Source organism: Adiantum capillus-veneris, chromosome 13, assembly GCF_014529385.1.
Source record: "Adiantum capillus-veneris isolate H3 chromosome 13, ASM1452938v2, whole genome shotgun sequence".
NCBI classification, from domain to species: Eukaryota; Viridiplantae; Streptophyta; class Polypodiopsida; order Polypodiales; family Pteridaceae; genus Adiantum; species Adiantum capillus-veneris.
The window spans coordinates 2004039-2022470 of NC_140943.1; the positions used below are offsets into that span (position 1 = coordinate 2004039).

The following is an 18432-nucleotide window of genomic DNA, read 5'->3' on the forward strand; positions in this document are numbered from 1 at the left end:
CACCATATGCCACCTTTGCTGACAGCCCCTCCTATGCAAGGTATGCAAAGTACTTTTCCGTCTTAGAGATTTTATCATACCCATGCTCCCTCATCACCTCAAAGCTTCTATGCGTCCACCTCCAACTCAATGCACCAAGAGCAAGGACCACCTCGCCCTTCGACTCGCCCTTTGAATCGGCCCATTTTATGCTACAGATGCGGGGAGTATGGGCATTACCAAAGCAAATGCCTTGTGCCCGAAGGGTCCCCTCCCTGCCGTCATTGCCGTGATATAAAGGATCACTACAGTAAGGATTGCCCTAAAATTCGTGCATCCATGGCTTCGAACCCAAGTCAAAGCCAGACTGAGTTTGCCTTTCCCAAGCTCAACTTGATAGCAGTGAGCACTGTTTCTGAGCCGCCCCCTTCTACCCACGTGGTTACCTCTCAAAATAAGCCGCCGCAGTTGGCAGAGGAGCCATCGGGCGTCCTCACCCGAGCCCAGAGAGCTGCTCTCGGTCTTAGCATTCCATCAAGTTCAACTACCCCACACATTCTCACACCAGTGGATACCCTGCCTGCAGCTGTTAACAAGCCATCCCCTAGTGCCATGAAAGAATCCCAATCTTTGCTCTCCGATATTGATGAAGCTTTCTTGGAAGCAGTTTCCGATCCACAGAAGATCAAGGTACTTGAGGAACAGGTAGAAAAAGAGAAGCTTACAGCAGAGACAATCTTGAAGAACACTTTCCAACAAGTGTCCCTCTATGACATGTTGCGGCTAGATGCAAATTTTAGAAGTGACACCCTTGCTGTTATTCAGTCACTTTATCCTGGAGCAGGTCCTAGTGGCGGGCACCTCCCAGTGCGACCATCAGAGTCCTATATGATATCCAATCCCGCTGCTCCACTCACTGATTATAGAAGCCCTCGCCTGACAGTGTCTATTTTAGGTCGGCAATTCTCAGGAGTGATAGTGGATGGTGGATCTGGCATCAACTCGATGCCCGAGTTCACTATGTTAGCTCTAGGTCTACAGCCTACTCGCCCTGCTCCCTTCACAGTTACATTGGCCGACCAGTGGATAGTCTACCCAATGGGCATAGTGGACAATGTGCCTTTGCAGGTACAAGACTTTACTTTTAACTTGGATTTTGTGGTGGTTCGTCTTCCCCAGGTTGAGGGCGGATTTCCCTTGCTTATTGGAAGACCATGGCTGCGACACACTAAAGCACTCCACGATTGGGGAAACGATGCACTGTGGATACATACTTCTGGCTCCTTGATGCAATCCATTCTCTTAGAAGGTGGTATGGATCCTGTGGTGCAGCAAGTTTCTTTGTCAATGGAAACCAAACCTGAACAAGAACAGCCTACTACACCTGAAGGGTCAGATGAAGATCTGCTGGAGTGGTTGGAGGCTACCAAATCTATGCCTTGTTATGGAGTCTCTATTCACTCTTTGCATGAAGGTACACCCTCTTCAAATGGTGCCACAGTAACTACGCCAAATGAGCCACCTGAGCCCATGAAGAAGTATAAAAGCAATAAGAAATCTCCTCTACAGGAGTTCACACCCTCTCAAACATCAACACCTTTGGTGTCTGCTTCTCCGACCAGAACAAAGCTCTCCTTTGTGTATAGCAAACTCCCTTCACAGAGACCGTCCTGCAAGATGAATTCTAAGATCATGATCATTGTATTGCTCATGGTAGCTGCGTGCTCATTATTTGCACCTATCTACCCTATCCCCCTCTCCCCCTCACTACCCCTCGCCTTACCCTCCCCCTCACCCCCTCGCCCTAGTCCCTCCCCCTCACCCTCGCCCTCGCCCTACCCTCCCCCTCGCCTAGTCCCCCTCACTACCCTCGCCCTCGCCCTAAGTCCCTCCCCCTCGCCCTAGTCCCTCACCCACCCTCCCCCCTCTCCCCCTCCCCTTCGCCCTCGACCTACCCTCCCCCTCACTACCCTCGCCCTACCCTCCCCCTCGCCCCTAGTCTCTCTTCCCCTCGCCCTCGCCCTACCCTCCCCCTCACCTCCTCGCCCTACCCTCCCCCTTGCCGCCTCGCCCCTAGTCCCTCACCCTTCCTTCCCCCTCTCGCCCTCGCCCTACCCTCCCCCCTCACCCCCTCGCCCTCGCCCTCGCCCTACCCTCACCCCCTCGCCCTCGCCCCCGCCCCTAGTCCCTCCCCCTCATCCCCTTGCCCTTCCCCTACCCACACCCTCTCGCCCCTAACCAGTCCCCCACTCCCCCTCGCCCCTACCCACCCCCTCACTTCCTCTCGCCCCTACCCAAGCCCCCTCGCCCCTCATCTTCCCTCGCCCCTACCCTCCCCCTCACCCCTCGCCCCTACCCTCTCCCTCCCCATCCTCTCACCCCTACCCACCCCCTTACCCCTCGCCCCTACCCTCTCTCAACCTCGCCCCTACCCACCCCTCACCCCTCGCCCCTACCCACACCCTCCCCCTTCCCCTCACCTTGCCCTCGTCCCTACCCACCCCCTCACCCCTGGCCCCTACCCTCTCCCTCCCCATCCTTTCGCCCCTACCCTCCCCCTTCCCCCTCGTCCCTACCCACCCTCTCCCTTCCCCTCGGCCCTAGCCAGCCCTGAAGTCTTTGCCCCTGAAGTCATTGCCACAATCCGGTATCGATGTCCTTCCCTGCATTTGGCTATACCCTTTTGTGATATGGGCATCCATTCAATGCCTCTGTGTGTCCCATAAGAGAGGCTTGAAGACATTGCCGAGCACAACCCTGCGTGAGGCAATGTGTGTATGTGCGTAGTACTCAGGGAAGCGTGCTTAAAGCCTTAACAGGAACTATATGTGTACATAGCAAAATTACACAAGTACCCACTTCAGGTTGGTGCTCTTTGCTGCTCTTTCTGTAGCGCGAGTCCATTCCACCTCGACTCACACAAGCCATGAATATCCGCATACTGAACAGGGTCAGGCACAAGCTTCTCAAGTGTCTCTATCATCCGATCCATGGCTTCGTAGACTTTGCTGATGCATGGCTGCAAGCCATCCACAATTAGAAGTAGGTGTAGAATAGGCTTGACCATGGCTTCAAGAGTCTTCACCTCCTCCCACCAAGCAGCGTCGTCGGCCCATTCTTGGCATTTCAATCCTGTTGATGTAGACTCCGGCATGGCCTAGAACTCATCATTGAGAAAGAGGCCCCTTAAGGCTCCGCCACATGTAGACAAGCGGCCTAGCATAAGCCAATTGAATGCAAATCTTGTCTTTGAATATTTGAGCAAGGACAAGTGGCTCCTCTTTGAGAACTCATGGCGCACTTTTTGATGGTTGAGCACAAAGGAGACAATTCGAGAGGCGTCACCAATGGTGGGTGAAATCCATGACAAGTTCCCTATGTCCTTGAGGAGGTTATTGAGGCAATGCGCCATGCAAAATGTGACATGGATGCTGGGATACATGCCCTTGATGATAGCCTTGGCTTCCCTATTTGACGCCTCTCCATCTCCAACCATACAAAGGACATTCTCTGGACCAATGATCTCTATGGTGCTTGTCCACTCCGCAGTAAGCATCTCTGCGTCCTTGCCACTGTCAGATGCATCATGTGACTCCACAAAGTACATCTCCCCACGAGAGTAGGCCACCACTCCATGGATGGACCACTTGCGGGTGTCGCTCCATCCATCTACAAGGAGAGAGACGCCATTGGTCTCCCACAAATCCTTTGTTGCTTGGGCCGCTTGCTCCACGGCGAGCTTCTCTTTGTCAAGGAGGGTGGTGCGAAGCCTCTCTGATGGCGGTGGCACATAAGAGGAGCCATATTCCCCTATTTTCGTAACCATGGTTTGAAAGTATGGAGACCTATCCACACAAAATAGAGCATGTTGTGTTAGTATGGAGAGTCGAGAGTCGAGACCCCATAATGAATACAAAATGTGAGATTGCAATGTGCATATGCCAAGGGAAACTCACCGAGAAGCATGGAAAGCAATGTGGTCATGGAAGAAGAATCGGGCAATAGACCTATCCACCTCTTCCTTCAATTTAGGATTCCAATTTTCGTTGAAAGTGCTTTGGTGATGCGCAACGGAAGAGGACGGTGTAGATGCATCTTGAACGCTTGAGAGGTGGAGTCAAGGTTGGCTTCCCTTTGCTTTCACGGTGTCGCTGTGGCGGAGGGATCAACGGCAACAAAACGGCCCCTCTTGGCCGCTTCCACGACCTCATACACCGCGAGCTTCTCAGGAAGCTCCAACCTCTTTTCGAGAGATACTCGAGGGCAAAACTTCACCTCGTGGCCGGGCTCATGAAGAAGATGGGCTAGCACTGTGTTTGCACCACCCGTTCTCTTGTACGGGCATAGCTTGCACGTCCATGGTCTTGCACCGCCACCTTTACCACGCGTGATAGAGTCGACTTCATCCCACCACGACCATGTTTGCACGGTGAGCCTCCTTCGAGAAGAGCCGGCTTGAGAAGTGGAGCTAGCTTGAGATGACATGATGGTGGAGGGAGAGTAGAGGTAAGAGGAGAGCTTGTGTGGAGAGAGAGTAGAGGAGAGCTTCAAAGTTGAGAGGGTAGAAGAGGGAGAGAGTGGGTAGAGAGACTCAAGGGTAGAGCTTGAGCCTTGAGCGCCCGTAGGTAGACCGTAGACGGCGTAGATACTAGAGTCTAGATAGTAGACGCTAGAGAGGAGAGCCTTGGCCCTTCATTGAACTTGAGAGAAGATGAGGCCCAAGGGTGCTTTTATAGCCTCCCAAGGGCCAAACCCCCCCAAAAAAACTAGACGTTGGCTGCAAGCGTCCATTAAAAACGGCTATTTTTTTCAAGGTTCAAATTTTTGTCCGTTCCCGGCCGTCCGTAGGTAGACCGTAGACGGCGTAGATACTAGAGTTTAGATAGTAGACAGTAGAGAGGAGAGCCTTGGCCCTTCATTGAACTTGGGAGAAGATGAGGCCCAAGGGTGCTTTTATAGCCTCCCAAGGGCCAAAGCCCCCCCCAAAAACTAGACGTTGGCTGCAAGTGTCCGTTAAAAACGGCTATTTTTTTCAAGTTTCAAATTTCTGCCCGTTCCCGGCCGTCCCCGTCATAGTAGCAGGGAATGGCCGTTTTCAGGTCTCCGTTCCCCGTTCCCATTCCAAGTTCCCGTTCCGAATCCCCGTTCCGTGTTTCAAACGTGAGTACCCGTAACAGGGAATGGCATTTTGTTCCACATTCCCGTTCCCCGTTCCCGTTCCGGTTTCCCGTTCCGGTTTCCCGTTCCTGGTAACTATGGTCCCCGTCTGTCCCCAGTCGGGGGCAGCTTGTGACCCTGCCAATCGGATGAATTTCTGGCCGTTCCATGCCGTTCCCCTCCGTCCCCGGCCCGGTTACGGCTGTTAGGCGTCCCTAGGCCCCGTCCCCTCCGTCCCTTGTAACTATGCCACAAGGTTACCTTGAACCTGCATGGTGACCCACTGAGCCCTACCCAGCACAATAATACCTCTGCCCACAATGGCTTGCTGCCATGAATCCACATGAGTCAGACATACACCTCCGTGAATGCCGCCAGACCCAAAAGCAGCTGACCAAAATGTCTCATATGAGCCTCGTAGAACGTGTTCACAATGCTGAATGCAGCGGCTCTGACACAGATGTTGCTCCTGTACGATGGCGCACAAACTGTGCTCTTCCAAGGCCTTGGATATTCCATGAGACAATCCTCATGAGGTTAGTGAGAGAAAACGGATGTGGCAGCAGCCAAGCGAGCAATCTTCGAGGCTGGTTTGGATGGGGAGTAATCCGTACCCGAACAACTTCGAGACAAACAAGTCTGCATCACATGTCCAAGTTCATTGCGTAGTCCTCTAAGCCACATCCTCTGCCCAAGAGTTCTCATGAATGTATACATACCAAGGGGAGAGCTGCTCATCTGCAAAAAAGTGAATAATAATGCATCTGCAGCCTGCGGCGCCAGCGGCCATAAAGTCTGCACCAAATTGTGATACCAAGGTCTTGCGTGTGATGGGAGAACTCAAGGGCTCAAGTCTGAAGCCACTCAAGGAGACGGAAGCTGCGGAGCGGGGTGGGGGCAGCGCGAGGTAAGACGTGGGGAAGATGGCGATGCCAAGAGAGAGCAGCAGCAGCGAGCTCTTCTATTTTTTTTGTACTCATTTTCACCAATTAATCAAGTGCATTTTGTGTCTACTCTAGCCAATTTCCATTGAGAAACTAGCATTGTAATTAGCATGCTGTCAGTATGCAACTCTATTTCATCCATTCTAAACGTAACACGCTTTGGTGTTCTTAAGCTGGCTGTGGAGCTTTTCTTTTAATGTTTAATGCTTTTTTTTGGATCTTACCCCTATTTCTTTGAACCTGAGAGCTAGTGTAGTCATATACTTTAGTTGAAAGACATTTGTGAGGGTATCTTTTTTTTCCAGGAAAGAGCACCACGACTGCCATGCTTTCCATGGTACTTAAAGACATGGACACAAACATATCAGCAGTTGTAGGAGCTGATGTTCCACAGGTAGGTGAATTTTTATTTTTGGTATTTTGCAAGGTTGCATGTGTATTCTTTGGAAGAGAGTTTTTGCTAATTGGAAGAGAGTACATTACAGGTTTGCATTAGGTGCGGCAGTTTTATCTTCTTTGCCTTAGCCACCTTTTCATGCATTGTTGCACTGGCTTTATAATTGCGTTTTATTGGGCCCTGAGACTTGCTTCTTGTGCCTGCCATAGGGCTTCCTTTTGGCATGTACAGTTCACAGGTTGTCTACTGTATGTTTGAGGCAGCCATTGTTTTCATTCCCCCCATCAATTGCTTAAGTTATTCCTTGATTGTGTGCTGCTTATTACACATCTACATGCATACATCGTAGTCACAAAGCAAACAGTGTGAAGTCATGTATGAAGGTGACTCTAATTCCCAGAAGGTAGGTGTGCAATACATGCCATTTGTGGGCTTATGCTTATTCATGAGATGCATTTTATGAGAGAAACATAACAAGCGGTTAGAGACGATGTCTGTTGTTTTTCTTCTTGTTGGCTACTTCAGTTTCCAGGAGGTGGGAGTGTCATGTGTGGTAGCGGCTCCACTTTCATACTAGAGGTAAAATGACTGTTTATCAAAATACTTACCCCTTTCATGAGTCTGTCGTATTGCACCATGTGTAAAGTTCAAGCTCTTATGTTTGCTGTAGGCACACTGGCTCTACAGTGAGGTTTCATCTGGTGTTGATCAGAGTATTAATGATTACACGTTTGTGTGTTAATAGTGGCTATTGGTTCCAAATGCGGCCTATTACTCTATGCTAAATGCATCTTCTTGAGATAGAGATCTGTTGGAGGGATGTAGTACATGAGCCATGGCAAAGGGACTCTCTCAAAGATGTTGCAATGACATTGGACTGCCCATCGTTGATGTCTGCCAGGATTTCTTAAGCGGGGACGATGTATCCATCTTGGTAGCTTGAATGTCAGCTAGGTATAATGCTCATAGTCATCTCAAGGGTGGATCCTCTCGTAGTCATTTGTGGTGGTATTTATATACTTGCCAGAAGCAAGAAGCTTTAAGTTAGAGCTCATACTGTGTGATTAAACAATCCTCCTCGTCATATATACACTACGCTGACATAAACAAAGCTCTTCCAATCCAACCTCCAAATGACATAATTGGCACATGTTGTCCTTATGTATAACCCTTGTGCCTCTCTAAACTTCAATATCTAAGGAGAGACAGCATGTGGCATGTATATGTCCATAAATTGTGGTGCACTCACTCAAAATTTGTTTTAGCTTAATATCGTGCCATTTTCGATTTCAAAAATGCCGGTTGAGGGCAAGAGGAAAAGGAGAAATTCTGCCCCAAAATAGAAAAAATTAGTGTGAAAACCCAAAATAATAACCTGATTTTCTAAAATTTCCTCTCAACAAAATCAAGGAAAGGAATTTTGTATATTTGAAAAATTAATTTTTCCCTGAACATTGTCCAAACTCCATCAGCCTTAAAGAAGTTTATAAATTGATAACATTGACCTATGAGATTAGTGAAGGCTTTGATTTGTGGGGCATTGAGGGGATGTTGAGACGGTATATATTTTGGTCCGCCATCCGGGATTTACATGCGGCTCGTCGTATTTCTTTTTTCATGTGGATGATTGCACATGCAGGACTTCCAGTTGGGACTTGGCTAGCTACTATGGGTCATGATCCGTTATGTACTCGCTGTCCTTTGCGACTACTTGAGTCACTTGCACACTGTCTTTGGTCATGCTCAGCTTCCCATGTAGTGTGGCTTGCAGTTTGCTTTCTACTTAGCACAACAGGTGTTCAGCATGGATTTCTTACTTGGGGATTTGTCTCATGGTTAATGCCGATGCCCGGCCCGCATCTTTTCTATGAGGGCTCAGAAACAGATCCAGCCTTTATGCTTACCTCGACTGGTTATCGGCGAGGGACTTTGGCTATGCTACCACAGATTGCTTGGCAGGGGGATTCTCAGACAAGTGATGAAGTTTTTTCAGTCATCACTAGTATTACACTATGGAATGTTTGGAGAGCTCGTTGTCTCCACATTCTAAGTGCGGCTCCATAGCTCCTTCAGGATACCCTCACTGCCATTTGGCTGGACATCATTCACACCCTGATTTGGCAGTGGGATTCTTCCTCAGGTACATCTCGAGCAGCCGAGGCTCGCCGATTTGCCTTCCTTTGGCGTTGGCCCCGATCCCCACTCTTCTTCACACTTTACAGGTGGCCAGATTACGTGGCATTATGCCCCTCCTCGATGGTTTCTCCTCCACTCATCACACCAACCACCATGAGATTGTTCTAGTCGAGTTGTCACTATAGTGGCTCTCCTCCTTACATTCAGCTTGTACACCCCACGTGATAGGCTATTTTGGCATCAGCTGGGGATTATATTGTACTCAGTAATATACAACCCTGCCTTTTTCCCCAAAAAGAGAGAGAGAGAGAGAGAGAGAGAGAGAGAGAGAGAGAGAGAGAGAGAGAGAGAGAGAGATTGAATTATCGTCCATGGAGGTCACATATGACCTATGGGACCAAAACCAAGACATTACAACGCTGCTTTTAAGTGGAGCCATTGGGTACATATCAGTTAAGGACTGAGGGTCCATTGGCTAGGAAGAAAGAAAAGAACAAAAACTTAAAAGTAAGACTAAGAGGGGTCGAGTGTGGGAGAGGCCGGTTTGGGACTTCGAAACTCCTGGATGACGGCTTTACTGCTTCGATAGACTGCCGATTTTGCTTTGTTTGCGCGCTTCGTGCATCTTCTTGAGCTCGCTTGTTTTAGTCTTCAGTTGATTCGTAGTTAATTCTTCGGCAATCCAAATTTTTTTTCCCTTGAGAAGGCGCGATTGGCGTAGCAACCGCATCCGCTCGTCTTTGTCCTTGAAGGTGAGGATACAATGCTTAGGTGGTACTTGCCTATGTGTGTCGTTGATCCAGGAGATGGTTTCGGGCTTTATGTAAACTGGTTGGAGAATATCATTCAGCTTGGAGATGGCTTCTTCGAGAGTGTCTTCATCGGTGCACCCTGGTGAAGGAAGTCCCCCAATCCTAACCTTGAGGCCAAGGGATTCTTGCAGCCGACGCTCCTGTAAAACTGCATATACCTTCGTGTGAATCTCCTAGGTAATGGTATGTGTGGCCGAGTGGGCTTGCGTGACTTTTTCCTCAACTTGCTTCATCTTGTCGGTGGTGAGATCTACCATAGAGTCAAATCGTGCCTCAAGTTTGCTAAGGTGAGCCTTGAGGTCACGATTTTCTTCCATGATTCGGTCCACGGCCTCCTGGAGTTGTCCGATGCAATCAGCCTTAGTCGGGGCCGCTACGATGGTGGCAAAACTTGGCCGTGTTCTCGTGGGCGTTTTTGGTAGTGCTGTCTTTGCATTCGTCGACATTATCTTCACGAGCTTGTTGGTCGAGAAACCTTTGGTCGATCCACTATGTGATCCTCTCTTTCTTTGAAACACAAACCCTTGGTCGATCCACTGTGTGACCCTCTCTTTCACTGAAGCAATTAATCAAGCTTGAAACGGCGCAGCAGCTATCCCGAGCATTGTGTGGGGCAGTACCTGGAGAGCGTGGCGTGGCGTGCAACTTGAGGAGGCAACAGGGCGGGAATATGCTGTGGCCGTAGGCAGGATGAGAGCCGGGAAAACAACAGGCCTTGGACAGAGCGGCGCTTGGCTGTAGATGGGGCGAGGCTATTAGCTAACGCCCCCCACAGGGAAGCCCTCACCCAGGGGGGACATGCCGCAGCGCAGGAGAGAAAACGATGCGCAGAGCTTTAGGTTATGAGAAATGAAATGTTATATTAACGTCTTCAAAAGGCCAAAATGACCTATGAGACCAAACTGTTACAAAATTGTGAATCTGATACCATGTCTGGGTACAAAAGACTAGAACAAAGATACTACTACTACTAGAATCCATCCTCATCTGCACTCTGGATGTCGAGAGAGTATTGCTCGAATCCTCTGCTGTAGTCTTCGTCGATGCTCTGTAGCCCCTCTCCTCAATCGTGGCCGTCTGGATCTCCGTAGCTCCAATACTCGGTCGATGAGAGTGCCGGTAGTGGTCGAATGAGTTTGGGCGGAGCTCTACAGTGATGGCTGCTCCTCTGGGTGTCCCATATGTAGTGAAAAGAAATCTGTAATCCGTCTTTGGGACTGTCTCTCTCTAGCTCTCCCCAGTAAAGTGTCTATATCTGTGTAACTCAAGTAGATATAGCCCAAGACGTCTCTGATCCTCATAACTCATGACCCTAGAGAAAGGACCGAAACCCTCTCTGAATAAGCAATGGAACGGCCCCGAATCTCATAGTACACTGTGCAGTGACATATGTAATGTAGCTCTATCTCTGGCTCTAGCTGGCATAAACGGCATATCCTGATGTCTACTGGTATCCCTCTGAATCTACCAGTCTCAATCTCCAGCTGAATTGAGGATGTGCGTATCTGACCAATGGCACACCGCAAACCATGAGACATATGTGTATCCATGTAGCTGGGTCGAATCACAAACCCATCTCCTGTGAGGTGGAGAAGATGCTCTCTAGAGAAATCCATCTTCGTGCCCAACTCCTGTGGCAGCTCTATCCACGTCCTCTTGGTATCCAACTGGATCAGGTCCTGACGAATGAGTCTAGTAAATCTCCACCCGTGTAAGAGACATCGAGGGTGCCTGAAGAGAGTACTGGAAAGGGGGCAGCCTGTCCATGGTGAAACCATGTGTTTGAAACCATGATGTCATCTGTGCATACCAGCATGAAGTGTCCCTTTGAAGAGCTAACTGTCTAGAAGACTCAAGGGTGTGCACAAAGGAGATTGATTTGGTAAGCACCTCAATCTCCATAGGAGGGGCAGCTAGCTCTTCTCGAATGATAGCATGGGGTACGGAGGCTTGGCTCTGATCAGTCGAGAGATCATAGATACCAAGGGCCTCTCCATACGTCTCCAACCATCTCGGCCTACAGAAGGTTGCCATATGTGCACGCATACAACATGGCTGAGGCTACTAAATTATCAAAGAGCCATAACTTTGTCAGAGGTTCTTGGAACTGAACTTGCGAACACATCCTCTCCAAGCCTCCCAAGGCCGTATAAGCTCTAGTCGGTCTAGTCTCTGCTGCTCTCCCCAAAGAAAATCTCGGCCCAGTGAAGACAACCCCAAGGTAAGTGTATGCATCTGTATACTCTACAATCTCCTTACCATATGTGAAAGTCTGTGCTGATCTCTTGATCCACTCTGGTGTGGTGTTAAACACCATAACCTTGGTTTTACCATGGTTTATAGACAATCCACTATCCTCTGCAAAACTGTGTAATGCATCCAACTGTCGCTGCATACCCTCTGGTGAGTTAGAGATCAACACAATATCATCAGCATATAACAACAATGGGATCCACATCCCTGCCAGCTGGACACCTATATCACCCTCTCTGTCAATGTAATCAGACACCTCATCAACATACATATCAAATGGAGTAGGGGACAATGGGCAACCCTGTTTCACCCCAATGGTGGAGTGAACTAAATCAGATATCCCCTCCCCCTCCGGGGTGCGTACATGTCCCATTACTGATCTATATAGAGCCATAATCCCCCAAATCAACACTATGGGCACCCCCATCTCTTGCAGTCTGTATAGCAAATCGAGCTCTCGGTACCATGTCAAATGCTTTGCGGAAATCCACAAACCTACAATAGATCCGTCTCCCATGGGACCTGCCCTCCTCTATGATGGCTCTGAGTGTGAGAATATGATCAAGAGTGGAGAAACCCCTCCTAAAACCGGCTTGGCCCTTTGCTCGTACACCCTCACCCTCTGCCCAATTACTCAACTGCTGCTCAAGAATGGATGCATACAACCGTGCCAATGTGTGCCCAACCATAATAGTTCGGCAATTCCCGGGCTCGGTAGGATGACCTGCCTTGAAGATAGGCACAATAGTAGACAACCTCCAAGTCTCAGGTAACCCCTCACACATGGCACGATTGAACAACACTGCAAGAACCTCTACCATCATATCTCTAGCATGTATAAAGTGCTCTGCTACTAGACCATCATGATCATATGCCTTGTTGGTCCTCATCTTGTCAATGGATCTCTTTACCATCTCAGTGGTAAAGAAGGTGCTGGTAGGTGGGCATGGCTCTGTAGGATCTGGAAGGGGGTCCTGTCCAGGAACTGTATATAACGATGTCGCATACTGGGCCCTGGCCCCACACATCAGGAGAAGTAATCATTGGGGGAGGGGAGTGCTCATGAAAGAATCGCCATGCCTCTTCTGAGTCTCTACTCAAGAACAACTGATAAAGTCTCAACCCATCTGGGCCAAATAAGCTCGTTTCTTTCGTCGCACAAGGCGTTGGGAAGCAATCCGAGACTGTCTGTAAGCGATGACTCCTAAAAGAAGAGCTCTCTGGAGCTGGGCTCTCATCTCTCTGCACTCCTCATCATACCAACTATTATGGGGCTTGCTCCCATAATGTCGCCTCCAATCTGGCTGAGCGTGTGGGTATGCCTCTGAGAGAGAGAGAGAGAGAGAGAGAGAGAGAGAGAGAGAGAGAGAGAGAGAGAGAGAGAGAGAGAAATGAAATGAAATGTTATATTAACGTCTTCAAAAGGCCATAGTGACCTATGAGACCAGAAAGTTACAAGGTGGTGGATCTGATACAAAGTCAGAGTAACAATATAACAACAATACAAAACAAAGATATATACTATGGGATCCTAGATTGGTCGATGTGAACTAAGCAAAAACTAAGCAAAATGGGTGGCTTGCTGGGATAGCTGAATCACAAGAGATCTAGAGAGAGATCTAGAGAGAGAGATGATGATGTTGTATTTACGTCCTCGGGGGGCCAAAATGACCCATGGGACCACAAAAAAAATAAAATCTACAAGAGGCTCCCCTCGTGTGTGTAGAGGGGGTAGTGGGCTAGTAGCTTTCTTGTGTGTTAGTGTTGTGTGATGATCCAATACTTTGGCAAAGTAGATGCCTAAAGCTACTGGGGAGGGGTGTGTCCGAGAGAGAAGCTCCTCAAAGGTGACATCTCCTTGCAATAGCAATGGGAAATCAGCACGGATGTGTGCATATGCTGGGCACTCGATGGTGACATGGGCCTCGCTTTCCACTTTGTTTAAATTGCATTGTGTGCATGTCCTTCTATTTTCCTTAATATTCAGCCACCCTCCCGTTTCAATCTTGAGCATGTGTGATCGCGTCCGCATCAAAGTAATGGCCCGTCTTGCCCGGTGGGACATAGGTGTCCTGATATGCATCTGGGTGTCCCTAGTCTTGTAGGTCTCCCAATATCGTGTATTGATGTGTTTGCCGTAGTATTCAAATTTGGACCTGTGTACTGCTGTACTCCATCTAGTGTGTAGGGCTTCAAGTACGCTTCTCTCAAAATTCAGCCCATGCTCATGTTCAGTGCCTTCCTCTATGTGGATGTCCACATGGTCTCCCACATTCCATCTAGAGAACCATTTCCGTATGTCTTCTACGAGATTGGATGTGAGAAATTTACTCTTGTAATTCTTTTGCGGTTTACATCCGGCTTGCCATGCCATGTGGGGTAGACGGCTCTCCGGCATCATCTTAACTTTCATGAGGTATCTTTGTATCCTCTGTAAGGCTTGCATTTCCAAGGGTCTCTTTCCTGTCTCCAAAAGAATCCTAAGTATGGGGTGGTAGTTTTGATCCCCATGTGTCTACATAGGAATTTTTTCTGTATCTTTTCAATGTCATTCCAAGTGCTAGCGGGGATACTCCCCCCCCATACCTCTACACCGTAAAGTATTGTTTGGACCACGCATACATCAAATGCTAGAGACTTGATTTCCCATCGCCTTGTGACACTTTGCTTGCACATGTTCTCAAATTCATAGTATTTCGCTTGTCCTGCATCAATTCTGTTTTGCGCGCAACTTCCCCATGCATGGTTTGAAGGTACATAGATACCCAAGTACTTGAACCTCTCAACCGCTTGGAGTGCTTGCCCGTCATACGTGATGATGGGCTGATTCTCATTTCTACATGTGTGGACTGACATAACCTTTGTTTTGGCTGCGTTGACTGACAAGCCCGTTGCATTGCAAAATGCATGTACTGCATCCAAAAGTTTCTGTAGAAGGAGTACCTTGTAGGCAAAGAGAACCACATCGTCGGCATATATGAGGAGCAGAAGCGTGAAAGTACCAATGCTAGGGTGATCTCCCCCCTCTCCCATAGCCTTGTTAATGAATCATCAAGCTCATCTATGCATAGTCCAAAAAGCGTAGGTGACAAAGGGCATCCTTGTTTAACTCCCATAGTGCTCCTGAACTCTTGTGAGAAACCTGTGTTTGTCTTGAGTTTACATCTGACCTCTTGGTAGAGACGTCCCATTGCTGCCCTGAGATGCATAGGAACTCCCAGAGTTTCCATACGTGACCATAGCCCTTGACGAGGTACTGTGTCAAACGCTTTCGTGAAGTCCACAAAACAACAATACAGGGTTTTGCCTTTTAGCCTGGTTTCATCCATCAAGACCCGGAGTGTGATAAGGTGGTGTATCGTGCTGTGGCGGGCTGTAAATCCTGCTTATCCAATGGCACGTTTCCCGTTATTTTCAGCCCATGTGCTAAGATCTTTCTCAATAATGCTTCCAAATAGTTTTGCCATACATGAGCTCACCATGATGGTGCGATAATTAGTGAGCAAATTGCGGTCACCTCCTTTAAAGAGCGCTTTCACCCAGTTTTCTTGCCAATCTTGGGGTAAGTATTGGTTGATTGCTTGATTCATCATATGGTGTATCCATTTCTTAGCCTCAATACCTGACCATTTCAGCATTTCAGAGGTAAGATGTAATGTGTCAGCTGCTTTCCCATTCGCCAGGCTTTTGAGGCCTTTAATGACTGCCTGGAAGGTGATGGGCTTTGGATGTTCGGCATGAGCCCCTGTGTATATCGCCTCTTGAGTCCCCGACGGGGCATACAAAGTTTGTACATAAGCATACATTTCATTTAGGCTGAAATCTCCCATCACATCCCCTTTCTTCCCCTTCATGTTACGCCAAGACTTCTTTGGCTCTTTCTTGAACCTGCTGAGGTCTTGTTGTTCTTTTGAGAGTTCATACATGCGTCTCTTTTTCCTCTTGAGTGTATTGTATTCTCTAGAAGCCCATTCCCATTCAGTTGAGTGTTGTGCTAAGCCTCTCATCTTGCGTTTGGCCTCCTTGCATTCTGCATCAAACCAAGGATTATGAGGTAAACCCTTCCTGGTCTGTTTACCATTTTGATACTTGCCCATAGTAATTTTTGCCGCTTCCTCCATTGCATGTCGGAAGATCTTCCACGTCTCTTCAATGTCACAAGGCATGTTCCGGTTAAATAGTAAGCTATCTAAGAGACTAGCATAGTCCTCTTTCTTCGTGAGTTGCATTTTGTATGACCAATTTGGTGTATTCATTGTGTTGACAGTAGGCATACTGGGCATGTGTAGGCATATATGAATTGGGGTATGGTCGGAGGTTGGTAGCCTGCTACCCACTTCATAACTATGGACCAATTCCAATGCATCGTATCTCACCAAGGCATAATCATTTGTACTCCTCCCATGATTTGCCGTGTAGCAAGTGTATGATCCAGAGTGTACGAACTTATCCGCACCATTCATGGCTACAAGCTGCATTGAGTTCATCATACTTATCATGGCTGACCCCTGTGCATTCATGATGTTATTACTTGAACATCTATCCCACATAGAACCAAGTATAAGTTCCCCATTCTTATCCGCAGGATGCATTGAATGGTCTGTCAATTGTACCTATGTGTTTCCAATCCGGGCATTCAAATCCCCAAGAAGGACAACTGCTCCCTCTTGTGTATATATTGCAATGTCTGTACATAGGTCAACAAAGGGGTCATTTTTGGATAGCTGGTTTGTGTCATAAAAAGGTGACTCTCGATGCGGGATATAGCATCTTGCAACAAAGATCAATCCTTTTGATGAGCAAACCTTAACCCATATATAGCGCTTGTGGTCATCGATCTTGCATACCTCAACCTTCTTTTGAAGCTCTTCCTTATAATTACAGCTACACCTCCTTGTCCTCGCATTTTGGTACCATTCCACCATATGGAGTGCTTGATATATCCACTAATGTCCGGCAGCCTGCATGTGTTTTGTTCCCATGTTTCCAATAGGAAGAGTATGTCAGCTTGTGGTAGAATATCCACCAGCCCTTCTCCCTTATGCCATGGGAAACCTCTACAATTCCAGCTTGTTACCTGTATGGTCGTGATCCCATGGGTCGCGTGCCCCTATGCATTTTTCGGTGGTGATGCTGGTTTTTTCTCCTTGAGACGTTCCTCATATGCTTTCCTTCTTGCTGCCTGTTGTGTCGGTGTTCTATCTTCACTTACATAGTACTGAGTGCCTTTCAAGTAGAAGCGTGCAGTTTCCAAAATTATGGCCCTTTTGCGAGCATCCAACATTGTGCATACAACTGCCCTATGAGCATCAGTCTTCTTCTGACCCACTCTATGTGCCCCATATACTCTTGCATCTTGCATATCAAGCTTTTCTGCTAACAGGGTGGTAACGTCTACGTTCAATGACATGACTGTTTCCCCCTCAGGTTCTGGCATGCCTCGTATCACAATGTTTTGGGATCTTTTCTCCCTTTCCTTGTATTCGGTAGAATCCTCATGCATATACATACTCTCATACGTATACATCTCTCCTGTCTTGTGTCCCATTGTCCTCTCTTGTTTCACTATTTGTGCCCAAGATGGAGGAGACCCCTCCGGTGCATCGGTTACATTATTGGTGACCTGTGTTATGTGACTGCCTTGTTCCAGCACTTGAGTTTGCAGTGTTTTCAGGGTGTCTTCTTGTTGTTGAAGCTTCAGAGCTTGCAGTGCAATGGTATGATCCAACTCTTGGTTGCGTAGTGTTAGGTTCTTGAGGTCTTCATTTTGGCGTGAAATAACCTCATTCTGTTGTCGTACCTGTTCTTGGATAGACAGTAGCAGTCCCCAAATGTCCTGTGTAGTACATGTGATCGTCGTGTCCCTTGAATCCTTGGGGGGCGTGTCCTTCGGCATTGATTTAAAAGGCGATGAGCTCACTGTTCGACCGCTTCTGGATACCCTTTGATTAATGTGCGCTGATTGCATAGGTGGGGAAACATGCGGTAGTGGCTACATGCAGCAGTGAGACAGCGGGCCTGGTGCAATGAGGCAGCAGCGGCAGGTGCTACACTCTTGGCACTGTGCAATCGCAGCAGGGCAGCCACAGCGGGTGCAACAGCAGCCGCAACAGTGGCGTGTGCAGGGGATGAAACAGCAGCAGCAGCGCGTAGGCAGCCACAGGGGTGGCGCGTGGGCAGCTACAGGGGGTGTAGGGGCTGCACGGTGGGGTGGCGCTGGCGAGGAAGGTGGCGGGTAGGCATGGCTAGAGAGAGAGAGAGAGAGAGAGAGAGAGAGAGAGAGAGAGAGAGAGAGCTCACGTTTAAAAAATGTGTCCAGGTTCAATATATGCTCTGCATCACCCAAATCCTATAAATCATCTAATGATATGTGCTAGCTTCAGCGGTAGCCAATTTCTAGTAGGGCATAGCTGCTGACCATGAGAAAGCAAAGAAACCTCGAATGCAGTGTTTGAGAGAGAGAGAGAGAGAGAGAGAGAGAGAGAGAGAGAGAGAGAGAGAGAGAGAGAGAGAGAGAGAGATGAAATGAAATGAAATGTTATATTAACGTCTTCAAAAGGCCAAAGTGACCTATGAGACCAGAAAGTTACAATGTGGTGGATCTGATACGAAGTCAGAGTAACAAAATAACAACATAACAAAACAAAAAATATACTATGGGATCCTAGACTGGTCGATGTGAACTAAGCAAAATGGGCGGCTTGTTGGGATAGCTAAATCATAGGAGATCTAGCATCGGTCGTTGATGGATCTC

At 48.2% G+C, this 18432-nt stretch overlaps 2 protein-coding genes across 5 annotated transcripts in view; one reads left to right on the forward strand and one right to left on the reverse strand.

Moving 5' to 3' along the window:
• Positions 1–18432, forward strand: part of LOC147443509 (uncharacterized) — a 191602-nt gene that overhangs the window by 90922 nt on the left and 82248 nt on the right. For 3 of the 4 annotated variants that reach the window (XM_086526320.1, XM_086526319.1, XM_086526322.1), the window contains exons 4-5: positions 6386–6474; positions 7003–7056. In XM_086526320.1, the coding sequence (XP_086382446.1) occupies positions 6386–6474; positions 7003–7056 (143 nt within the window). The remainder of the gene's footprint in view (positions 1–6385; positions 6475–7002; positions 7057–18432) is intronic. The other variant, XM_086526321.1, reaches the window with a different exon arrangement.
• On the reverse strand, positions 16787–17656 carry LOC147443512 (uncharacterized). The gene has a single exon (XM_086527673.1). It carries the CDS (start codon positions 17644–17646, stop codon positions 16789–16791), a length of 858 nt encoding a protein of 285 aa, XP_086383799.1. The 5' UTR covers positions 17647–17656; the 3' UTR covers positions 16787–16788.

Bases quoted from the DNA above. Each gene is read 5' to 3' on its own strand.
- LOC147443512 (XM_086527673.1), bottom strand. From the start codon at position 17,646: ATGCAATCAGCGCACATTAATCAAAGGGTATCCAGAAGCGGTCGAACA.